Source organism: Oncorhynchus mykiss, chromosome 6 (genome assembly GCF_013265735.2).
Source record: "Oncorhynchus mykiss isolate Arlee chromosome 6, USDA_OmykA_1.1, whole genome shotgun sequence".
Taxonomy (NCBI): domain Eukaryota; kingdom Metazoa; phylum Chordata; class Actinopteri; order Salmoniformes; family Salmonidae; genus Oncorhynchus; species Oncorhynchus mykiss.
This window is the reverse complement of record NC_048570.1, coordinates 55,593,842-55,613,338: the sequence shown is the minus strand read 5'-3', so window position 1 is coordinate 55,613,338 and position 19,497 is coordinate 55,593,842. Positions and strand designations below refer to the sequence as shown.

At 47.5% G+C, this 19,497-nt stretch overlaps 1 protein-coding gene across 6 annotated transcripts in view; it reads left to right on the top strand.

Moving 5' to 3' along the window:
• The window catches only part of LOC110526168 (neuron navigator 2), a 134,960-nt gene that overhangs the window by 89,756 nt on the left and 25,707 nt on the right, over window positions 1-19,497 (top strand). For 2 of the 6 annotated variants that reach the window (XM_036980455.1, XM_036980454.1), the window contains exons 12-21: window positions 5,702-5,831; window positions 6,617-6,929; window positions 7,343-8,057; window positions 10,036-10,237; window positions 10,554-10,843; window positions 11,387-11,452; window positions 15,282-15,326; window positions 15,818-15,981; window positions 16,090-16,269; window positions 18,299-18,351. In XM_036980455.1, coding sequence (XP_036836350.1) covers window positions 5,702-5,831; window positions 6,617-6,929; window positions 7,343-8,057; window positions 10,036-10,237; window positions 10,554-10,843; window positions 11,387-11,452; window positions 15,282-15,326; window positions 15,818-15,981; window positions 16,090-16,269; window positions 18,299-18,351 — 2,158 coding nt within the window. Of the gene's footprint in view, window positions 1-5,701; window positions 5,832-6,616; window positions 6,930-7,342; window positions 8,058-10,035; window positions 10,238-10,553; window positions 10,844-11,386; window positions 11,453-15,281; window positions 15,336-15,817; window positions 15,982-16,086; window positions 16,270-18,298; window positions 18,352-19,497 lie in introns of all 6 variants that reach the window. The other 4 variants (XM_036980452.1, XM_036980453.1, XM_036980451.1 and 1 more) reach the window with 3 other exon arrangements.

The window sequence follows — 19,497 nt, the reverse complement described above, 5'->3', positions numbered from 1 at the left end:
TTGTCTCTTGAGTGTGTAAGCCTCACCTGTCTCCTTCCCCCATGATATCATCTGTGGCCACACACCCGTCGGGGATGAGCTCATGTCTAGCGTGTAACCCCGTGTCCCATCCACTCACGCGGTCTCCAACAGCAGTCTACAGGGCGAGTCATCTGATCCTACGACAGTCTGAGTAACAGTAGCTCCCCCTTAAACAGAGGAACTTCCTCGTTGTCCAGAGGTTATTGTCTACGTCTGAGCGTGTATGTGTGCGCGCGCGTGCATCATTTTTAGGATTTATGTTGTTGTTGTTGTTGTACTTTTACCCCCTTTTTCGCCCCAATTTCGTGATATCCAATTGGTAGTTACAGTCTTGTCCCATCGCTGCAACTCCCCTACGGACTCAGGAGAGGTGAAGCGCAAATGTATGTAAGAGTTGGAGCGAGCTGAGCCGGGTAACAATATGGGCAGAACTAAAAAAAACACACTTCCCCAGAGACACATATATAATAAGAAAAACTCAACAAACAGAGAACAACTTAAACAGAAGGTTTTCTCAGGACGCTGTCGGACACTCCCTTGGGTCCAGCCCCAACGGCAGCATTTTCTCATTGGTCAGCGGTCCCGGTTGAAAAACAGCAGGGTTTATGACCCCTGGCCTGTGTGTGAAAACAGAGGGCTATCTTAAGGGACACAGTGGAGAAACTAAGGCGGTAGCCCAGGAATGTGTTGATTTGGGTCAGGACAGCGAGTCAGTTCCTTCACCTGCTGTCCCTCTCTCCCCTGCTGTCTCTCTCTCTGTCTCTTTCTCTCTCTCACCTTCTGTCTACAGATTTTCATATCGTCACACTGTTCTTCTGCCATCCCAGGATTTACTGTATTACCGGCATAGCACACAAGGGGGCGCTAAAAAAGCAACCAAAAAAAAGCCATTGGGCCTCTATTACCAAAATCCTACCAAAATTAGGCCAAGTAATAGCGACATCACACGTAAGATATTCAGTAGTGAATTGCATTGCATTGCAAGTGTAACCTCCACCACCTCGTGTGCGTTGCACGACAGAGACTTGCCGTCAGAACGCTATGAACTCACCAGCTCCCACTTTCTCTTGTTGTGCTCTTAACAACGGACGTGTGACTGGCTCAACTGTTTTGGGGGGAACTACGGGGAGCTTCATAATGCTAAACAATGTGACTGACTCAACTGTTCTGGGGGGAACTACGGGGAGCTTCATAATGCTAAACAATGTGACTGGCTCAACTGTTCTGGGGGGAACTACGGGGAGCTTCATAATGCTAAACAATGTGACTGGCTCAACTGTTCTGGGGGGAACTACGGGGAGCTTCATAATGCTAAACAATGTGACTGGCTCAACTGTTCTGGGGGGAACTACGGGGAGCTTCATAATGCTAAACAATGTGACTGGCTCAACTGTTCTGGGGGGAACTACGGGGAGCTTCATAATGCTAAACAATGTGACTGGCTCAACTGTTCTGGGGGGAACTACGGGGAGCTTCATAATGCTAAACAATGTGACTGGCTCAACTGTTCTGGGGGAACTACGGGGAGCTTCATAATGCTAAACAATGTGACTGGCTCAACTGTTCTGGGGGGAACTACGGGGAGCTTCATAATGCTAAACAATGTGACAGGTGAAATGAAGAACACGATCTGCTTTATCTCCTAGCGTATTACACAGGTTGATCTGCAGGTATTAACTTAAAAAGTAGGTAGAAATAGTCACATTTATTGAAAATAAATAACTTGACAGTATTGATCTTATGGCTTTTTTTCAAATACCCCGGTATATGGTATATACCGCCCAAACATACATTGTCTCTCCATCTCTCTCGCCCCACTGTCTCCTTCCATCTCTCTCTCTCCCCTACTGTCTCTCTTCATCTCTTACCCCTCTACTGTCTCCTTCCATCTCTCTCCCATACTCTCTCCCATCTCTCTCTCCCCTACTGTCTCTCTCTATCTCTCTCCACTCTTGTCTTCTTCCATCTCTCTCCCCTACTCTCTCCCATCTCTCTCCCCTCTACTGTCTCTATCCATCTCTATCCCCTCTACAGTCTCCTTCCATCTCTCTCTCCCCTGCTTTCTCCCATCTCTCTCTCCCCTACTGTCTCTCTCCATCTCTCTCCCCTCTACTGTCTCCTTCCATCTCTCTCTCTCCCCTGCATTCTCCCGTCACTCTTTCCCCTCTACTGTCTCCTTCCATCTCTCTCTCCCCTACTGTCTCCTTCCATCTCTCTCTCCACTACTGTCTCCTTCCATCTCTCTCTCCCCTACTGTCTCCTTCCATCTCTCTCTCCCCTACTGTCTCCTTCCATCTCTCTCTCCCCTCTACTGTCTCCTTCCATCTCTCTCTCCCCTACTGTCTCCTTCCATCTCTCTCTCCCCTACTGTCTCTCTCCATCTCTCTCCCCTACTGTCTCCTTCCATCTCTCTCTCCCCTACTGTCTCTCTCCATCTCTCTCCCCTACTGTCTCCTTCCATCTCTCTCTCCCCTACTGTCTCCTTCCATCTCTCTCTCCCCTACTGTCTCTCCATTTCTCTCTCCTCTGTCTCCTACTCTCCTCCTGTTACTTAGCCTTTTCTAAACTTTCTAAGCGTATTTGCTGTGGGGACTTGTGAATGTCAGTGTCAGTGTCTCAGTCTCCTAGGACTCGCTCCCGTTTTTCATCGTCACGATAATGCCTGGTACTTACAAAGGCAGTGTTTTTTTCCCCAGCAGATACTTTTATAAAGAGAATAGCCTGCCTGTACACCTAACCTAATCCTAAAGGCCAATGCTCAAAATAATCCATTTAACTCCATCTCTACAAACTACCACACAGCTGTGAAGGCCTCTGCCTTACTAAGATTTCCCCGCTCAGGAATCAACACAAAAAAAATCAGCTGAATTGATTGAAGTCTAATCACGCACATCAATTGAACCCGTAGCTTTCTGACGTTTCAGTGTTAGCGTGTCATGCTTGGAACGGCTACTCTTTGCTCTGCTCAATAGGGGGTTGGCCGTGGTTAGTGTCATCGTCCTTTCCGATTGGCTCTAAATGGCTGGGCGGTAGTTTAATATGTAGGTTGCGCTGCCAGCAGGAGGCTGTGGGTTCGGGCCATGTTTGCTGGGCTGATCTCTAATTAGTAAGGGGCTGTCAGTTAGTCAGGGTGGATCTGTCTGGGAACTCCGGGATCACACACACTGACACATATTACATGGATGGGAAGTTGGGAACGTTGGAATTCGGGAATATATGATAATAAGGAATAGTGTTTTGTATGTATGTGTGCGGTTGAGTCTGTCTGTGTGGCTATGATCATCCTATGAGCGGGACTGTGGCTTCGTACTGTTGTCGGGTCATTTGAAGGCGCTTTATTTTTGGTCCCGTAGGACTTGGGAATGCCTTATTTTGGAGAGTATGTCGCTGTGCTGTAATGTTACTGGTCTGGGCTTGGGGAAGATCCGATTACAAGCACCATGGGAGAACAGTCTCTTTCACGTTTCCCTCACTCAGCCCAGAGAGATGGGGGGGGGGGGGGGGGGGGGGGGGGGGAGACAGGAGAGAGCGTAAAGAGGGAGAGGGAGGGATGATGAGTGCAGAAGACACAGTCAAAGGGCCCGAGTGAGCGAGGGATAAAGGCGTGGGAGTGGGAGGGAGGAGGTAGACACAAAGAGAGAGTGAGACCGGCAGAGGGAGAGGCAGAGGGAGAGGGATAGAGTGAGAGAAGCAGAAAGAGCGAGAGGTTGTAAGCTCAGTGTGTAACTCAGCAGTATGGACTCATGACGCTCTCTGTCCAACTCGGCATTCTCCCCCACACTTCTGGTTCCCACGGCATCCCGGGAACTCTGGCCAGGTAGAGAGACTGTGTGTGTGATGGCTCTTTTTCCTTTTGAAGTTGGGATATTCTATGTCTTCAGAGAGATTCTAGATTTTAAATATGGGCAAGAGCCTGTGATTCTCAGTTGGTCTGTGATGCTTTACTCTCTGCCTGTCTGTCTGTGTGTGTGTGTGTGTGTGTGTGTGGGGGGGGGGACTTTCCCCCATGAGCTGTGTGAACATGTTTAGACGGCTGTGGTCAGTCTAAATCTCTCACCAGTTCGCTCTGTCTGTCTGCAGTCCTGTCGAGGGCAGACATACTGTGGGTTCAAGGCAACTTCAAAGCAGCCGAGCCTCAGAGCTTCTTAAGCTGCAGATTGCGGTGCTTTTTATAGACATCAGATCTGTATGATGAGAATGTGTTAATGTGAGATCCCCCAGTATGTTGTAAAAGGGTGTGTGTGTGTGTTTTTGAAGTATGATTCATGACATCATCCTGTCTGCAGATGAGGATAGATGCTTCCTGGGCTTCTGCCAAAGTCAGCGTGTGTGTGTGTCTTTAGCGACACGACAGGGTTGTGTGTGTCTGTCGCATTAGAGGTGATGGATCTGTCCCTGGATGACTCTAATCCAAACACCAGGATATGTCTGTCGCATTAGAGGTGATGAATCTGTCCCTGAATGACTCTAATCCAAACACCAGGATACAATAGCGGCTGTGTGTTTTGTGTGTGTGTGGGCACCCGCGCGCTTGTGCGTGTGCTCAATAGTTGTCGAGCCTGCTTTTAACGCTTTGCCCTACCTGTGGTCCTTTCAAACTGATGTTTGCCCGGTCTCATCCATAGTCTCCCTAGAGATCACTCTTGTCTCTCTTGCTGGTCTCATCCCCCCGCCCCGTCCTCTGCCCCCCCCCCCCCCACAATTTGCCCCTGGGGTTGGGGATAGACGAACACAGCCTGTAAAAATTGTTCAAAGTTGGGTTAAGTACTGGTGTGTGAACAATGCGCGTGTGTGTCTCCTCCTCTGTGTTTGATGGACAGCTTCAGTGTGTGTGTGTGTGTGTGTGTGTGTGTGTGTGTGTGTGTGTGTGTGTGTGTGTGTGTGTGAGACTGAGATTCCCAGGCACCTTGGGGCTTTATGCTGTTGCCTGACTGTGAGCCGTGTCAGAAATTCAGCCTGCCTCTTAACAGGGCTTTTCTCGCTGGTGCAGAGCGAGACGGCGCGTTTTCACCCATTCACCCAGGATTACGCCCGTGCATAAAATAGCCCTCCTATCTCTGTGGGTTCACCAGCCAGCTTGTACGGTCACATAGCTTTAGCTAGGCTATTAGGGTGTCTAAGCTGTCATGGGGATTTGACATTCAGAGCCAGAACGAGTGACGCATTGCTGTCTACTGTCTAGAGCAGCGCTTTCCAACCCTGTTCCCGGGAGAGCTACCCTCCTGTTGGTTTTCACTCCAACCCCAGTTGTGTTTAACCCGATTCGGGCTTATCAACCAGATAATTATTAGAATCAGGTGCGCTAGATTAGGGTTGGAGGGAAAACCCTACAGGACCGTAGCTCTCCAGGAAGAGGGTTGGAGAGCCCTGGTCTGGCGTATGTGTTGCTCCGTAGACGTATGGTATTGCAATGTGTAATATTCACACTATTCAGCCGATTCCACGCCTGGAAACAAATTAAAGGCTCTAAAGTAGAGAATGCAACACTGATTTAATGGAGAGTCCGCTTAGGTTGCGTCCATTCAGCCACACACTGAACCCTTGTTCAGTGGGTATGTCCTTGCCTCTCTTCTCTTTGCTGTGGTTGGCATCTCACCTCTCCTCTCTTCATCCTCTTTACCCTGGTTGAAATGGTGTTGTTTAATTCAACCTTAAATCATTTTTTCTTCTTTCTCTCCAGTTGGGATGACAGCAGCTCAGTGAGCAGTGGCATCAGTGACACCATCGACACAGATGACATCAACACCAGCTCCTCCATCAGCTCCTACGCCAACACACCGGCCGCACAGCGCAAGGCCCTCAACGGACAGGTCAGTGTGGAGGCTAGACGCGCACACACACACACACTCACTCACACACACACATACAGCGCCAGGCTCTGAATGGACACTCAAATAGACTCTCGGTGCAGTACAGTCTCACACTCCCGCCTCTCGCCCTCTTTCTCCTCTCCCTCTCCCTCTTCTCTCCCCCTTAGCTCGGAGTGTGTCAATGATGTATTCCCTTCACAGTCTGGAAGGGAATATGAGCCTGTGGTATTGCTCTGGGTGGCAGACCGGTGAACCGACTAGACTAATGTTCATGTCATTAAATGCCAATTTTAAGAAGCAACAGAGGAACTGTCTGAGAAGTGACTCTACTCTCAGCTGGTTTTGGGTGGCTTTGGGAAGGGGCGGGATGTCTGGATAACGCACAGCCGCCGTGCAATAACACTTGTTTATTTATAGTGGTTATTTTATGTAGGATACACAAAGGCTGTACAAAGACCACATTCTCCCAGTGGTAGTTGACCTTTGACCCAGCCCTCGATGAATATAGTCTCTTTCCATAGAAACGGTCTCTACATTGGATCCCTGAAGTGCTGAGGTTATTGCATGCTGGGTAGGGCTTCACTTATGGTAGGCGCCAAAGAGCTTTCTGGTTTTTCTCCACAATCAGGATACTCTCGTGCCACGATCATCACGGCCCCATAGGCACTTACGGAAGTTACTAACTTCAACCCGATTTAGCCATTCATTTTATCCCCATATATTCCCCATGCCATCGCACCATAAAATAGATTGTGACTCTTCTCTCATCCTCTGTGTGTCCCCAGCCCGTGACGGACGCCGAGAAGCACTCGGCCTCTACCAACCCGAGCCCCGCCTGGTCAGGTGACGAGGTCAGGAGGTTAGACGGGTTGTCGGACAGCGGGGTCAGCAGGATGGACCAGGGCTCCAAGTGGACCCGCCGGAACCCCTCTGACTTGTCTGACGAGTCGGACAAGGTGGCCTCGCAAAGGAAGACTCCCTCTATGACACACACAGGGTCCTGGAGGAAGGGCATGAGTGCTCAGGTGGGGGTGACTAACCCCAGGACTAAAGCTACTGGAATGTCAGGGTCCACTGCAATAAAAACGCACAGCACAGGTACGGGTTTTTTCTCTCCTGGCAGTTGTTTTGCTGTCTGGGTGTTTGTCTCATTTGCGATTGCATGTGTGTTTCTGTGTGGGCTCAGGTTTCTTCGTCTTTGGCAATGCAACTCCTTATGTCTGTCCGTCCGGGCTGTGTACATCTGTGTGTGTGTGTGCGTGTGTGCGTGTGTGTGTGTGTGTGTGTGTGTGTGTGTGTGTACACAATATGCACTGTACCTGTACGCCTCCCTCTCGTCTATGTGTGTTTCTCTCTCCCCTTGTGTGTGTGTGTGTGTGTGTGTGTGTGTGTGTTTCTATGTGTCATTTTCTCTCGGGTGGTCTGAATCTTGAGTCCATTAACCCAGACTCCACAACTATTACAAACTCTCCTCTGACTTTAACCCCTGCTGTATGTCCCATCCTGTGTAGGTAAAACAGATGACGTCAAGGTGTCCGAGAAGGGCCGCCTCTCCCCTCGCTCCGACGGCCTCCACAGCTCGCCCTCCGACGCCGGACGCAGCAGTGACGACGAGGCCAAGAAGCACGCCCCCTCCACCGCTGCCTCTGCCCGCACGTCACACCCGCACTCCCTGTCCGAGCCCCACTCCCAGTCACACACACTCACCTCCCGCACCCCCACCAGCACATTTGGCTTCAAGAAGCAGAGTTCCGGGATGGTTACTATGGTTACCGCCAGTGGCGCCACCATCACGAGCGGGTCAGCGACTCTTGGCAAGATGCCCAAGTCAGGGACGAGATCCCTAGCCGGTGGGGTAAAGGTCGGTGGTCAAGATGTGGGGTCCGGTCTAGGTCACCATGACGACGGGTACCTCTCGGTGAGCGCCCGCTCCACACTGCAGTACCGGAGCCTTCCAAGACCCAGCCGGTCCGGCGCCGCCGCGCGTAACGGAAACCGGTCGTCGACCAGCAGCATCGAGGCGACCGTGCTTTCCGTTACCACTCACAGTAAAAGCAGAGATGTGGGAAACACTGGGAAAATGAATGGAAGTGGGACTGGGGTCTCGCTAGCCAATCAGACGGACCGAGAGAAGGGCGTGTCAGAGGGCGTGGACAACCTGAGGGGAGGGGCTTCCAACGTACCTCTCACAGGGAGGCAGCAGGTTGCCTCACCCACACTGCGCAGGTGAACAGGCTCACACACTCACACTCAGATGCAGAGATATAATGTCACTCACACTTAAGTGTGGTCATTAATGACACCCATTTACGGTACAGTGTCTGGAACCTGTTCCTAGTGCGACGCAACAAACACGCACACACACACACACACACACACGCACGCACCCACATTCACATCCATACACGAAGGCCATGTCTGTCCACTGTAGGAAAACTATCCCTTCAGCATTTCTGTTCAGCTGCCAGGTCTGAGCCCACACTTTTCATAGTGCCAAGTCTTTATATGTGCACAGTAACACAGGCAGAGTCTTACCTCAGCACTGCTGGGCTGGCTCATTAATCTCTATGGGTAATACGGCTTTGAAGATCCTGCTCTATATTACCACCCTGCCTACCGTCTTAACAGTCAACACACTCTGGGTTATATCCCAAATGGGCCCCTATAACAAATGTAGTGCACTAAATAAGGATCAGGGTGCCGTTTGGGACGTGGTCCCTGTCTTTTGGCTTAACGTCATGGGGTATGCTAATGTCATTTTTCTAAAGTTACTTTGATATAATCCCCCAAGCATTTACTCGATAGTGTGCAATAGGGGTGCTTACTAGAAATGACTTTAAAACAGAAATGTGTCTACAATACTCTACATGTTTTGTATCTCTCTCTCTCTCTGCGTCTGTCTACCTACATATTTTACATTTACATTTAGCAGACGTTCTTATCCAGAGCAACTTATAGTTCATCTTAAAATAGCTAGGTGGGATAACCACATAAACTATATGACCATAAGTATGTGGACACCTGCTCATTGAACATCTCATTCCATAACCATGGGCATTAATATGGAATTGGTCCCCACTTTGCTGCCATAACAGCCGCCGCTCTTCTGAGAAGGCTTTCCACCAGATGTTGGAACATTGCTGTGAGGACGCTTCCATTCAGCCACGAGCATTAGTGACGTCGGACACAGATGTTGGGCAATTAGGCCTTGCTCGCGGTCCAATTCATCCCAAAGGTGTTTGATGGGGTTGAGGTCAAGTTCTTCCAGACTGATCTCGACAAACCATTTCTGAATGGACCTTGCGTTGTGCATGGGGGCAATGCATGGTGCCAACCGTAAAGTTTGGTGGAGGAGGAGTAATGGTCTGGGGCTGTTTTTCATGGTTCGGGTTAGGCCTCTTAGTTCCAGTGAAGGGAAATCTTAACGCTACAGCCTACAATGACATTCTAGACAGTTCTGTGATTCCAGATTTTTTGTAACAGTTTGGTGAAGGTCCTATCCTGTTTCAGCAAGACAATGCCCCCAATGGCTGTGAGCTTTACACCACTCCAGCTGACGCTTGGCATTGCACATGGTGATCTTAGGCTTGTGTGCTGCTGCTCGGGCCATGGAAACCCATTTCATGCAGCTCCCGACAAACGGTTCTTGTGCTGAAGTTACTTCCAGAGGCAGTTTGGAGCAGTGAGTGTTACTTGCTTCAGCACTCGGCGGTCCTGCTCTGGGAGCTTGTGTGGCCTACCACTTCGCGGCTGAGCCGTTGTTGCTCTTAGGTGTTTCCACTTCAGAATAACAGCACTTACCGTTGATCGGGGCAGCTCTAGCAGGGCAGAAATGTGATGAACTGACCTGTTGGAAAGGTGGCATCCGATGACGGTGCCACGTTGAAAGTCGCTGAGCTCTTCAGTACAGGCCATTTTACTGCCAATGTTTGTCAATGGAGATTGCATGGCGGTCTGCTCGATTTTATACACCTGTCAGCAACGGGTGTGGCTGAAATAGCCGAATCCACGTATTTTCCTTAATAAAGTAGCTATCAGCAAAGTCAGAGCTAGTAAGAGGGAAGAGTAAAGCACAAGTGTTACAAAGGGCTTTTGGTGGGATTATTTAAGATACTCTTTGAAGAGGTAGGGTAAATATATATATATATATATTTTAATCCTTTTCAACTTTCTCCTTCTCTTCTCCCTCTCCATCTCTCTTCAGGTTGTTTGGTGGTAAGCCCAGTAAGCAGGCTCCGGTCACCACAGCAGAGAACATGAAGAACTCAACGGTGATCTCCAACCCTCACGCTACCCACGCTGCCCTGGACTCCCCTGGAGGTGTTGGGGTGGAGAGCGAGGGCAGCAGCCCCCTGTACGGAGGACGAAACCTGAGCACGGGCCATAGCACGCTGGGTAGTGAACAGGTGAGATAGGGAGATGAGCCTAACCATATGACATGAGCTGGTAATATCTTTGCAGCCTCTTGATAAGCATCAGTGTCCAGAGTTTATACTTGTACAAACAAGAAAATAGCTAACTTTATCTACCAGCGCCGATCACGATAGGTAGCCCTGTGGTAAGGTAGTTGGCTATGTAAGCTAGTGACAGCAGATCGTAATATGAAGAACACGGCAAGAATGCAGCAGACATATGATTTGACCTTGGCGAGTAGAAGCATAACCACGAAGCACAACATGGAAAATCACTTGATAAATCCACAATTCCTCCCGTGTCCCCCAGAGTGCGTCCAGCCCCGGCTCTGTCTACTCCTCCACGGGGCCCTCCAACAGCCTGACATGGGGCACCACCACGAGCACGGGCTCCTCTGCCCAGAGCAGGGAGGTTACCCTGGGCGGGCACGGTGGCGGGGCAGGAAGCCTGGGCTACCCCTCGGTCAGCAGCATGCACACCAGCAGCGAGTCCATCGACATGAGCGTGAGCAGCGCTGGGCACGGAGGAAGGGACAGCAGGGAGGACACCCTCTCGGCTCTGGGCAGGACCAGCAGCGTCAAGACGGGCATGTCTGAGAGGTGAGGGCGGAAGGGTGGAAGGAAGGAGGGATGGAAGGGAGGGTTTGAGTGGTAAGAGTGGGAAGTTGGGGGAATCTTCTCTGATCTTGGGCATTATGTCTTTATAATGGACAGAAAAACAAGTGACCTGTCTGATTTTGCCATTGCATGCACGGTCATATTGTGTTTGTTCAGTGTGTCACTATGAAACATTCCTGATTACATGAATGTGTATACGACCAGAATGTGTCAGCCATATTATCACCAGAGATACAATCCAAGCATCTCCATGGGAAGCATTGTTTAAAGTATGCCTTAATGCTATGTCATTAATGCTATGTCATTCCAGATCTATTCTGGTGTTACCTTCTTTGACACATCTCATTGTCTTTCCTTACTAGACTAGTAGATGAGATTCATTGGTGAGCTGCAGGTGGTGATTTTGCTTGTGGCAACGGTTGGACTCAAATGTGTCTCTCTCCTTCAGAGGATTCTTCTCCCTCTCTTTTCTTTCTAAAGTTCTTTCTCTCTTTGTCTGTTGTGCCCCCCCCCTTTTCCCATCAGCCCCCTGTCCTCCCCCTCCGCTAGCCCTAAATTCAACCGAAATACCTTACCTCGGAAACAGGAAAGGTAAAAGTGCTTGTGTGTGGGGCTCCTGCTTAGTGGCGGTGTGTGTGCGTGAGTGTGTGTGTGTGTGTGTGTGTGTGTGTGTGCTGTGTTGTTGCAGGCTTTTGTTCCCCCTACAGCGCTCGCTCCCAGTCCCCCATTGCTGTTTATATGCTGCCATCTTGTGGCTTGATATTTTAAAACACCTGTCATTGCTATGACATGATACTATACTAAGATGTGTTGCCACAAACTTATATTTTTCTGAAAAGCGATGGCATATACAGTACCAGTCAAAAGTTTGGACACGCCTACTCATTCCAGGGTTTTTCTTTATATATTTTTTTTTACTATTTTCTCCATTGTATAAAATGAATTCAAGTAACAAATAATTAAAGAGCAGCAGTGAAATAACAATAGCGAGGCTATATACAGGGGGTGCTGGTACAGAGTCAATGTGTGGAGGCACCAGTTGGTCGAGGTAATTGAGGTAATATGTACTTAGAGTTATTAAAGTGACTGCACAGATAATAACAGAGAGTAGCAGCAGCTTGTGGGGGGCAGTGCAAATAGTCTGGGTAGTCATTTGATTAGATGCTGTCGTGACTGGCCTGTTCGGGTCAGGTTACTGTGGATCACAGTTATACAGAGACATCTCTCCGTCCCGCAGAGGGGGAGAGGTACAGAGGGATTGATGGTGGGGTGGGTGGGTGGGTGGGGGGGGGTCTTTCTGTTACATTATGGAGAATCTGCCTCAGAACTGTAACATGCAATAAATTGACTTAGGGACATTATATTTCATCAGCCAAAATGGTGGTAACCATGATAGATGGAATATGAAAATGAATGTCGATTTTGCGATGTCATTCAAAGTTAAATGACGCATTTATAACGGAAACATTGTAACTTGAAGAGTTTTCATAATATGTACAGTTGAAATCGGAAGTTTACATACACTTAGGTTGGAGTCATTAAAACTAATTTTTCAACCACTCCACAAATTTCTTGTTTACAAACTATGGTGCTCTGGTACCGCTTGCCGTGCGGTAGCAGAAAGAACCGTCTATGATTTGGGAGACTGGAGTCTTTGACAATTTTTCAAAGACCTTCCTCTGACACCGCCTAGTATATACAGTTGAAGTCGGAAGTTTACATACACTTAGGTTGGAGTCATTAATGTCTCCACAAATGTCTTGTTTACAATCTATAGTTTTGGCAAGTCGGTTAGGACATCTACTTCGTGCGTGACACAAGCAATCTTTCCAACAATTGTTTACAGACAGATTATTTCACTTATAATTCACTGTATCACAATTCCAGTGAATCAGAATTTATATACACTAAGTTGACTGTGCCTTTAAACAGCTTGGAAAGGTCCAGAAAATTATGTCATGGCTTTAGACGCTTCTGATAGGCTAATTGACATCTTTTGAGTCAATTGGAGGTGTACCTGTGGATGTATTTCAAGGCCTACCTTCAAACTCAGTGCCTCTTTGCTTGACATGGTAATATCAAAATAAATCAGCCTAGACCTTGTAGACCTCCACAAGTCTGGTTCATTTTGGGAGCAATTTCCAAATGCCTAAAGGTACCACGTTCATCTGTTCAAAAAATAGTACTCAAGTATAAACACCATGGGACCACTCAGCTGTCATACCGCTCAGGAAGGAGACACGTTCTGTCTCCTAGAGATGAACGTACTTTGATGAGAAAAGTGCAAATCAATCCCAGAACAACAGCAAAGGACCTTGTGAAGATGCTGGAGGAAACCGGTATAAAACGTATCTATATCCACAGTAAAACGAGTCCTATATCAACATAACCTGAAAGGCCGCTCAGCAAGGAAGAAGCCACTGCTCCAAAACCGCCATAAAAAAGCCAGATTACGGTTTGCAACTGCACATGGGTACAAAGATCGTACTTTTTAGAGAAATGTCCTCTGGTCCTTTGGCCATAATGACCATTATGTTTCGAGGAAAAAGGGGGATGCTTGCAAGCCGAAGAACACCATCCCAACTGTGAAGCACGGGGCTGGCAGCATCATGTTGTGGGGGTGCTTTGTTGCAGGAGGGACTGGTGCACTTCACAAAATAGATGGCATCATGGAGAAGCAAAATTATGTGGATATATTGAAGCAACATCTCAAGACATCAGTCAGGAAGTTAAAGCTTGGTCGCAAATGGGTCTTCCAAATGGACAATGACCCCAAGCATACTTCTAAAGTTGTGGCAAAATGGCTTAAGGACAACAAATTCAAGGTATTGGAGTGCCCATCACAAAGCCTTGATCTCAATCCTATAGAACATTTGTGGGCAGAACTGAAAAGGCGTGTGCGAGCAAGGAGGCCTACAAACCTGACACAGTTACACCAGCTCTGTCACGAGGAATGGGCCAAAATTCACCCAACTTATTGTGGGAAGCTTGTGGAAGACTACCCGAAACGTTTGACCCAAGTTAAACCATTTAAAGGCAATGCTACCAAAAACAAATTGTGTATGTAAACTTCTGACCCACTGGGAATGTGATGAAAGAAATACAAGCTGAAATAAATCCTTCTCTCTACTATTATTCTGACATTTCACATTCTTAAAATAAAGTGGGGATCCTAACTGACCTAAGACAGGGAATGTTTACTAAGATTAAATGTCAGGAATTGTGATAAACTGAGTTTAAATGTATTTGCCTAAGGTGTATGTAAACTTCCAACTTCAATTTTATATACTGTATTTTATACCATCTATTGCATCTTGCCTATGCCACTCTGTCATTGCTCATCCATATATTTATATGTATATATTCTTATTCCATTCTTTTACTTAGATTTATGTGTATTAGGTAGTTGTTGTGGAATTGTTAGATATTGCTGCACTGTCGAAACTAGAAGCGCTAGCATTTCGCTACACTCTCAATAACATCTGCTAACCATGTGTATGTGACCAATACATTTTTTTGATTTGATAAGAAGAAGAGATTTGCTTGGGCCAAGAAACACGAGCAATTGATCTGAGAAGTCCAAATTTGAGATTTTTCATTCCAACCGCCATGTCTTTGTGAGACGCAGAGTAGGTGAACGGATGATCTCCGCATGTGTTGTTCCCTCCATGAAGCATGGAGGAGGAGGCGTGATGGTGTGGGGGTGCTCTGCTAGTGACACTGTCAGTGATTTATTTAGAATTCAAGGCACTCTTAACCAGCATGGCTACCACAGTATTCTGCAGCGATACGCCATCCCAGCTGGTTTGTACTTAGTGGGACTATCTGTTTTTCAAAAGGACAATGGCCCAACACACCTCCAGGCTGTAAAAGGGCTATTTGAACAATAAGGAGAGTGATGGAGTGCTGCATCAGATGACCTGGCCTCCACAATGACCTGACCTCAACCCAATTGAGATGGTTTGGGATGAGTTGGACCGCAGAATGAAGGAAAAGCAGCCAACAAGTGCTCAGCATGTGTGGGAACTCCTTCAAGACTGTTGGAAAAGCATTCCTCATGAAGCTGGTTGAGAGAATGCCAAGAGTGTGCAAAGCTGTCATCAAGGCAAAGGGTGGCTACTTTGAAGAATCTAAAATCAAAAATATATTTTGATCAGTTTAACACTTTTTTTTTGTGGTTACAACATGATTCCATATGTGTTATTTTATAGTTTTGATGTCTTCACTATTATTCTGCCATGTAGAAAATAGTACAAATAAAGACAAACCCTTGAGGGAGTAGGTGTGTCCAACCTTTTGACCAGTACTGTATAAATTCTTTACAATTGCAATAGCTAGATTGCGCACTATCCAGATTCCTCCTTTCCTCTCCTCCTTTCTTCTCCTCTCCCTGAAGTGTTTTTCTCTGCCGATCCCACAGGGGTCCACACAGTGATAGAAACACTCTGCCCAAGAAGGGACTCAGGTACCTACTGTAAGATCACTCAGGCACTGTCTGCCAAGCTTAGCACCGTCCCTATCGCTTTCTCTCTCTCTGTCCCTTTCTCACAGCTTCAACTCATGCAATGCTGTTGTTGTGGTTATTCTTTATTTTTGCACTTGGCACAATTTTGTGTTGCGCGTCAGCGCCACAGCACGTCACCTGTCACTACTGTGTGTGTGTGTGTGTAAAGTTGTCACGGTTCCACGTCACACGCACACACCGTTTTGGATTTCTGTTGACTGTCCGCTTGATTTGTGTGTTGCTCTCGGGTTGAGGGAAAGTGCTTGTACGTTATGTGAAATTTACTCGGGACATATTCATCGGGTGCTCTTGGTAAAAATACAATCACCATATGACTAATCAAGTTCTGCCTGGTAAAGATTAAAACAGACGGTAGAAACCGCACCAGGTTTGCACCCTACTCACGTAACCTTTACCCGGCAACTTATGAACCTCTGTGTTTGGCACTGCAGGTATGCCCCATCACCCCAGCTGCGAGGTCATGAGGAGGCGGCGCGTGATTGGCTGCGCTTCCATTCGCAGGGCGGGCTGCAGGACTCAACCAGTAACTCTCCCTTCTCACCTGGATCCAGCCTCACCTCACCCTCCGGGACACGCTTCAACTTTGGACAGCTCGGTATGACCTATAAACACCGTACAAGCCACTGTTCGCGTGTGTGTGTGTGTGTGTGTGTGTGTGTGTGTGTGTGTAAACTAACCTGTATAGTGGTGTCCCTTGCAGCAGGTAGCCCCACCACAGCTGCTCAGATAAACCTGGCCAGCCTCCGGAACAACAGTCTGACCAATCAGGACACCACCTTTGACCCCTGTGGTGACACCCGCCTGAGGAACTCCTGCGTGTCATTGGACGAGAAGACTCGCACCATGAGCCGCTCTGGTTCCTTCAGAGAGGGCTTTGAGGAGGGTGAGTAAAGAGAGAAGAGGGAGGGAGGGAAGCGACAAGATAAATGATAAAATCTCAAATCCTTAGATGGACATGGCTCTCCTTTGTCCTTCCCAGGTGGTGGTGTCAACCACGGTGAGTGTGGACGGTAGCTACAGGGTTGGAGAGCCCTGGTCTAAAGAAATTATGTCAGAGGAGGTTTTACGGTTCTCTCTCTCCCACCTGAAAGCATCTCATGTATCGTGGGTTCCCTGCATTCTTTCGGCAGTTCTGGTTGCGCCTCAGGAAGAACTTGAGGAAGAACCTGGAGGGAGAGGAGACAAGAAAACAGTCTAAGACTCATGCATCAGTGCTTTTGGCTCCTGACTGAATAGAGCTGCGTTGAATCAAGCAATGAGAGCAGCAACTCACCCACGTATGTGTGTGTGTGTGTGTGTGTGTGTGTGTGTGTGTGTGTGTGTGTGTGTGTGTGTGTGTGTGTGTGTGTGTACAGGCGTGTGTGTGTGTATAGACACAAATACTTTGGTGCATGGGTCTCTATTGTGCACTTTTATAGTCTACAATCTACACTACTCTGGACCAGGGGGTAGAGAGAGAATAAGAAACAGTGAACCTAGTGACACCAAAACCAGGTTTGTAAATGCCCTCTGGATAGAGTGTACGTGGCCTCATTAAGAATCCAGTCGATCCTCACACGCTCCCACCAAATATACAGGCCCTCCAGTGCCACTGTTTTATCTTCTGTTGTGCCCTTTCTCTTGCTCTCTCTTTTCGCTCCTCTCTCCTCAATTCCCTTCTTCCCTCCGGGGTTTAAAAAAGAAACAGAATAATTACAGGGTCTTTATAATCAAGAAACACGAGGACGTGCAGGAAACCGTATGTTTGTTGTGTGTGTGTGTCTACCCATGGGATTGGATTACTACGTGTGTCTATGTGTTCATATTAGTTTATGTGTGTGTGTGTTCATATGTTTTCCTGGCATAGTTCCTTTAGTGTTATCAAATGTGGACTGGGACATAAACAGTATACCTGCACACTTTGTTTAAGTTGCCCTATGTTGAGACGACCACACTTACACGCTGTGTCACTTGACCTAGAAATGTAGTTATTGTGTACCCCCCCCCCCACACACACACACACACACACACACACACAGGATAAGTCAGTGATTTCATAGATCGCCAGATTCAAGTCGAACTTCTTTGAATGGAACTTTCAGGACAGTTTGCCTACCATTACATAGGCGGGGCACCACCTTATTTCTTTAGGCCTTTTGCCCCCCACCCGGAAAATAATCTAGGGAAAACCCATCTCATGCGTAGAACTACTTCCTGGTCTCTTCTATGACATCATAGCCTAATCCTTCTCTATCTGATCATATCCTTCTAGCCTGTAGACAGGAAACCACCGAATTAAATATAACCCTATTATATGCAGGAAACACTCTTACGGCATTGTGTCTGGACTTTGATGTTAAGATCAGAGACTGACTTGTTAACCAATAGGATAATACCACTCCCATCATAACCCTGTACTGTACTGTGTGAAGGCTAGACACGCTCACACACACACTAACACACACACACACTAAGACATACACACACACTAACACATCCACACACTAACACACACACACACACACACACACACACACACACAGTATACCGCTGTGTGTGGTAGCGTTATCTTTATAGGGCTGTCATTAGGACTTTCACCACCATGGCGGCTGGTCGAGTCAGGACAAGTGAGAGGAGGTGGATAATGGTAGGGTGACTGGTGGATGGAGCGAGGTGGGTGGTGGAAGATGGGATTTGCATCTTAGGGAGATTGTCGGGGCTCAAATGTATTATGGTGTGCAGTAGTTTTTCTACATTGAGATATCTTTCGTATTTTTCCTTCTTTTGGTCACCAACATGCGGGTAAGTGTGAGTGAGTCTGACGTGTGTGTGTGTGTGTGTGTTTACTACATCACCTGATGTAGTGTGTGTTGTTATGCACTGTACAGTTCTGAGGCCTCATCCCTCTATGTCCTGTGGCTTTGTCTCTGCAGTTCACGGCTCCTCCCTGTCTCTGGTCTCCAGTACCTCCTCTATCTACTCTACGGTGGGTACAAATGGTTTAGATGTTTTATTTGATTCAAGTTTTTCATCTATTTAACATAGCTCCTAATGCTCTAATGGTAGAGCCCCCACTGCTCCACCAGTTTACTGCTTTACTGTATATGTAGCTATATGTTTATTCATGTTTATTAGTATGTACTGTATAATGTTTATTTGTGAGTTGTAGTAGTCAATGTTCAATACCACAATAATACCACATATAAAGACCCACTCCGAAATAACCAGGCCAGGTGGTCTGCTGCATTTATGTTGATGTTGGGAAAGCTCATCTTAAATCAGTTGTTGACGGTATAAAGTCACCAGAGTCCTTTATATGAGACAGGATAGAGTTTCTGCTTGACACTGATCTAATGTCAGTTAAGTGTTTCTCTTCCTATGGTTAACGTTAGGATTTGGCTGTGGTAAGCTGATCCTAGATCTGTGCTTAGGGGCAACTTTTATCCTTCACCTGAGACCGAGGGGGTGGCTGCTCTTACTCAGATCCGGGCCAGTCACGCCCACACACAGCCCAGCCAATCAGTAAAGGGTTTTTCTATTAGGGTGGGCCACTCCACCTACCCGTTGACAGGTACACTCCCCGAAAGCAGGTGTAGAGGCGGGTCTGTGTGGAGAAAGAGAAAGGAAAAGAGAGCGACTGAGCTCTCAGACAAGGTGGAACTACAGAGCAGGTCTGTGGCAGATAACTCAGGAGAGAGAGGAGTTACAGAAGCTGTCAAGATGATGGCCACTTTATCCATGACAGGAACGGTCACCGCTTGGGACATACGCACGGTAGGGATGGGATGGAGGAAGAGGAGAGGAGGATTTTCCACATTCAGACAGATTGGGGATTTGTTAATTTTCCATCTCCATTTTGAGATTATTTGTTGTCGTGAAGATAATGATGATTCAGTGAAAAGGATGATGATTCTAGAGCAATTGTTGCTCCGTCATGTGTTCATTGATCGACTGCTATTGACTTGGGGCACAGCGCAAGAAATATCTTCTCCTGTCAGTTTTGTTTTGTCTGGGATGAATACGAGAGACAGGTCTGTTTGTGTGTCTCACATTGTTTTGGCTACGCCCTCAATAGGATGCTTCAACCTCTAACCTTAACCGTTAGGATGGAAATGCAAAACTGAACTTAGAT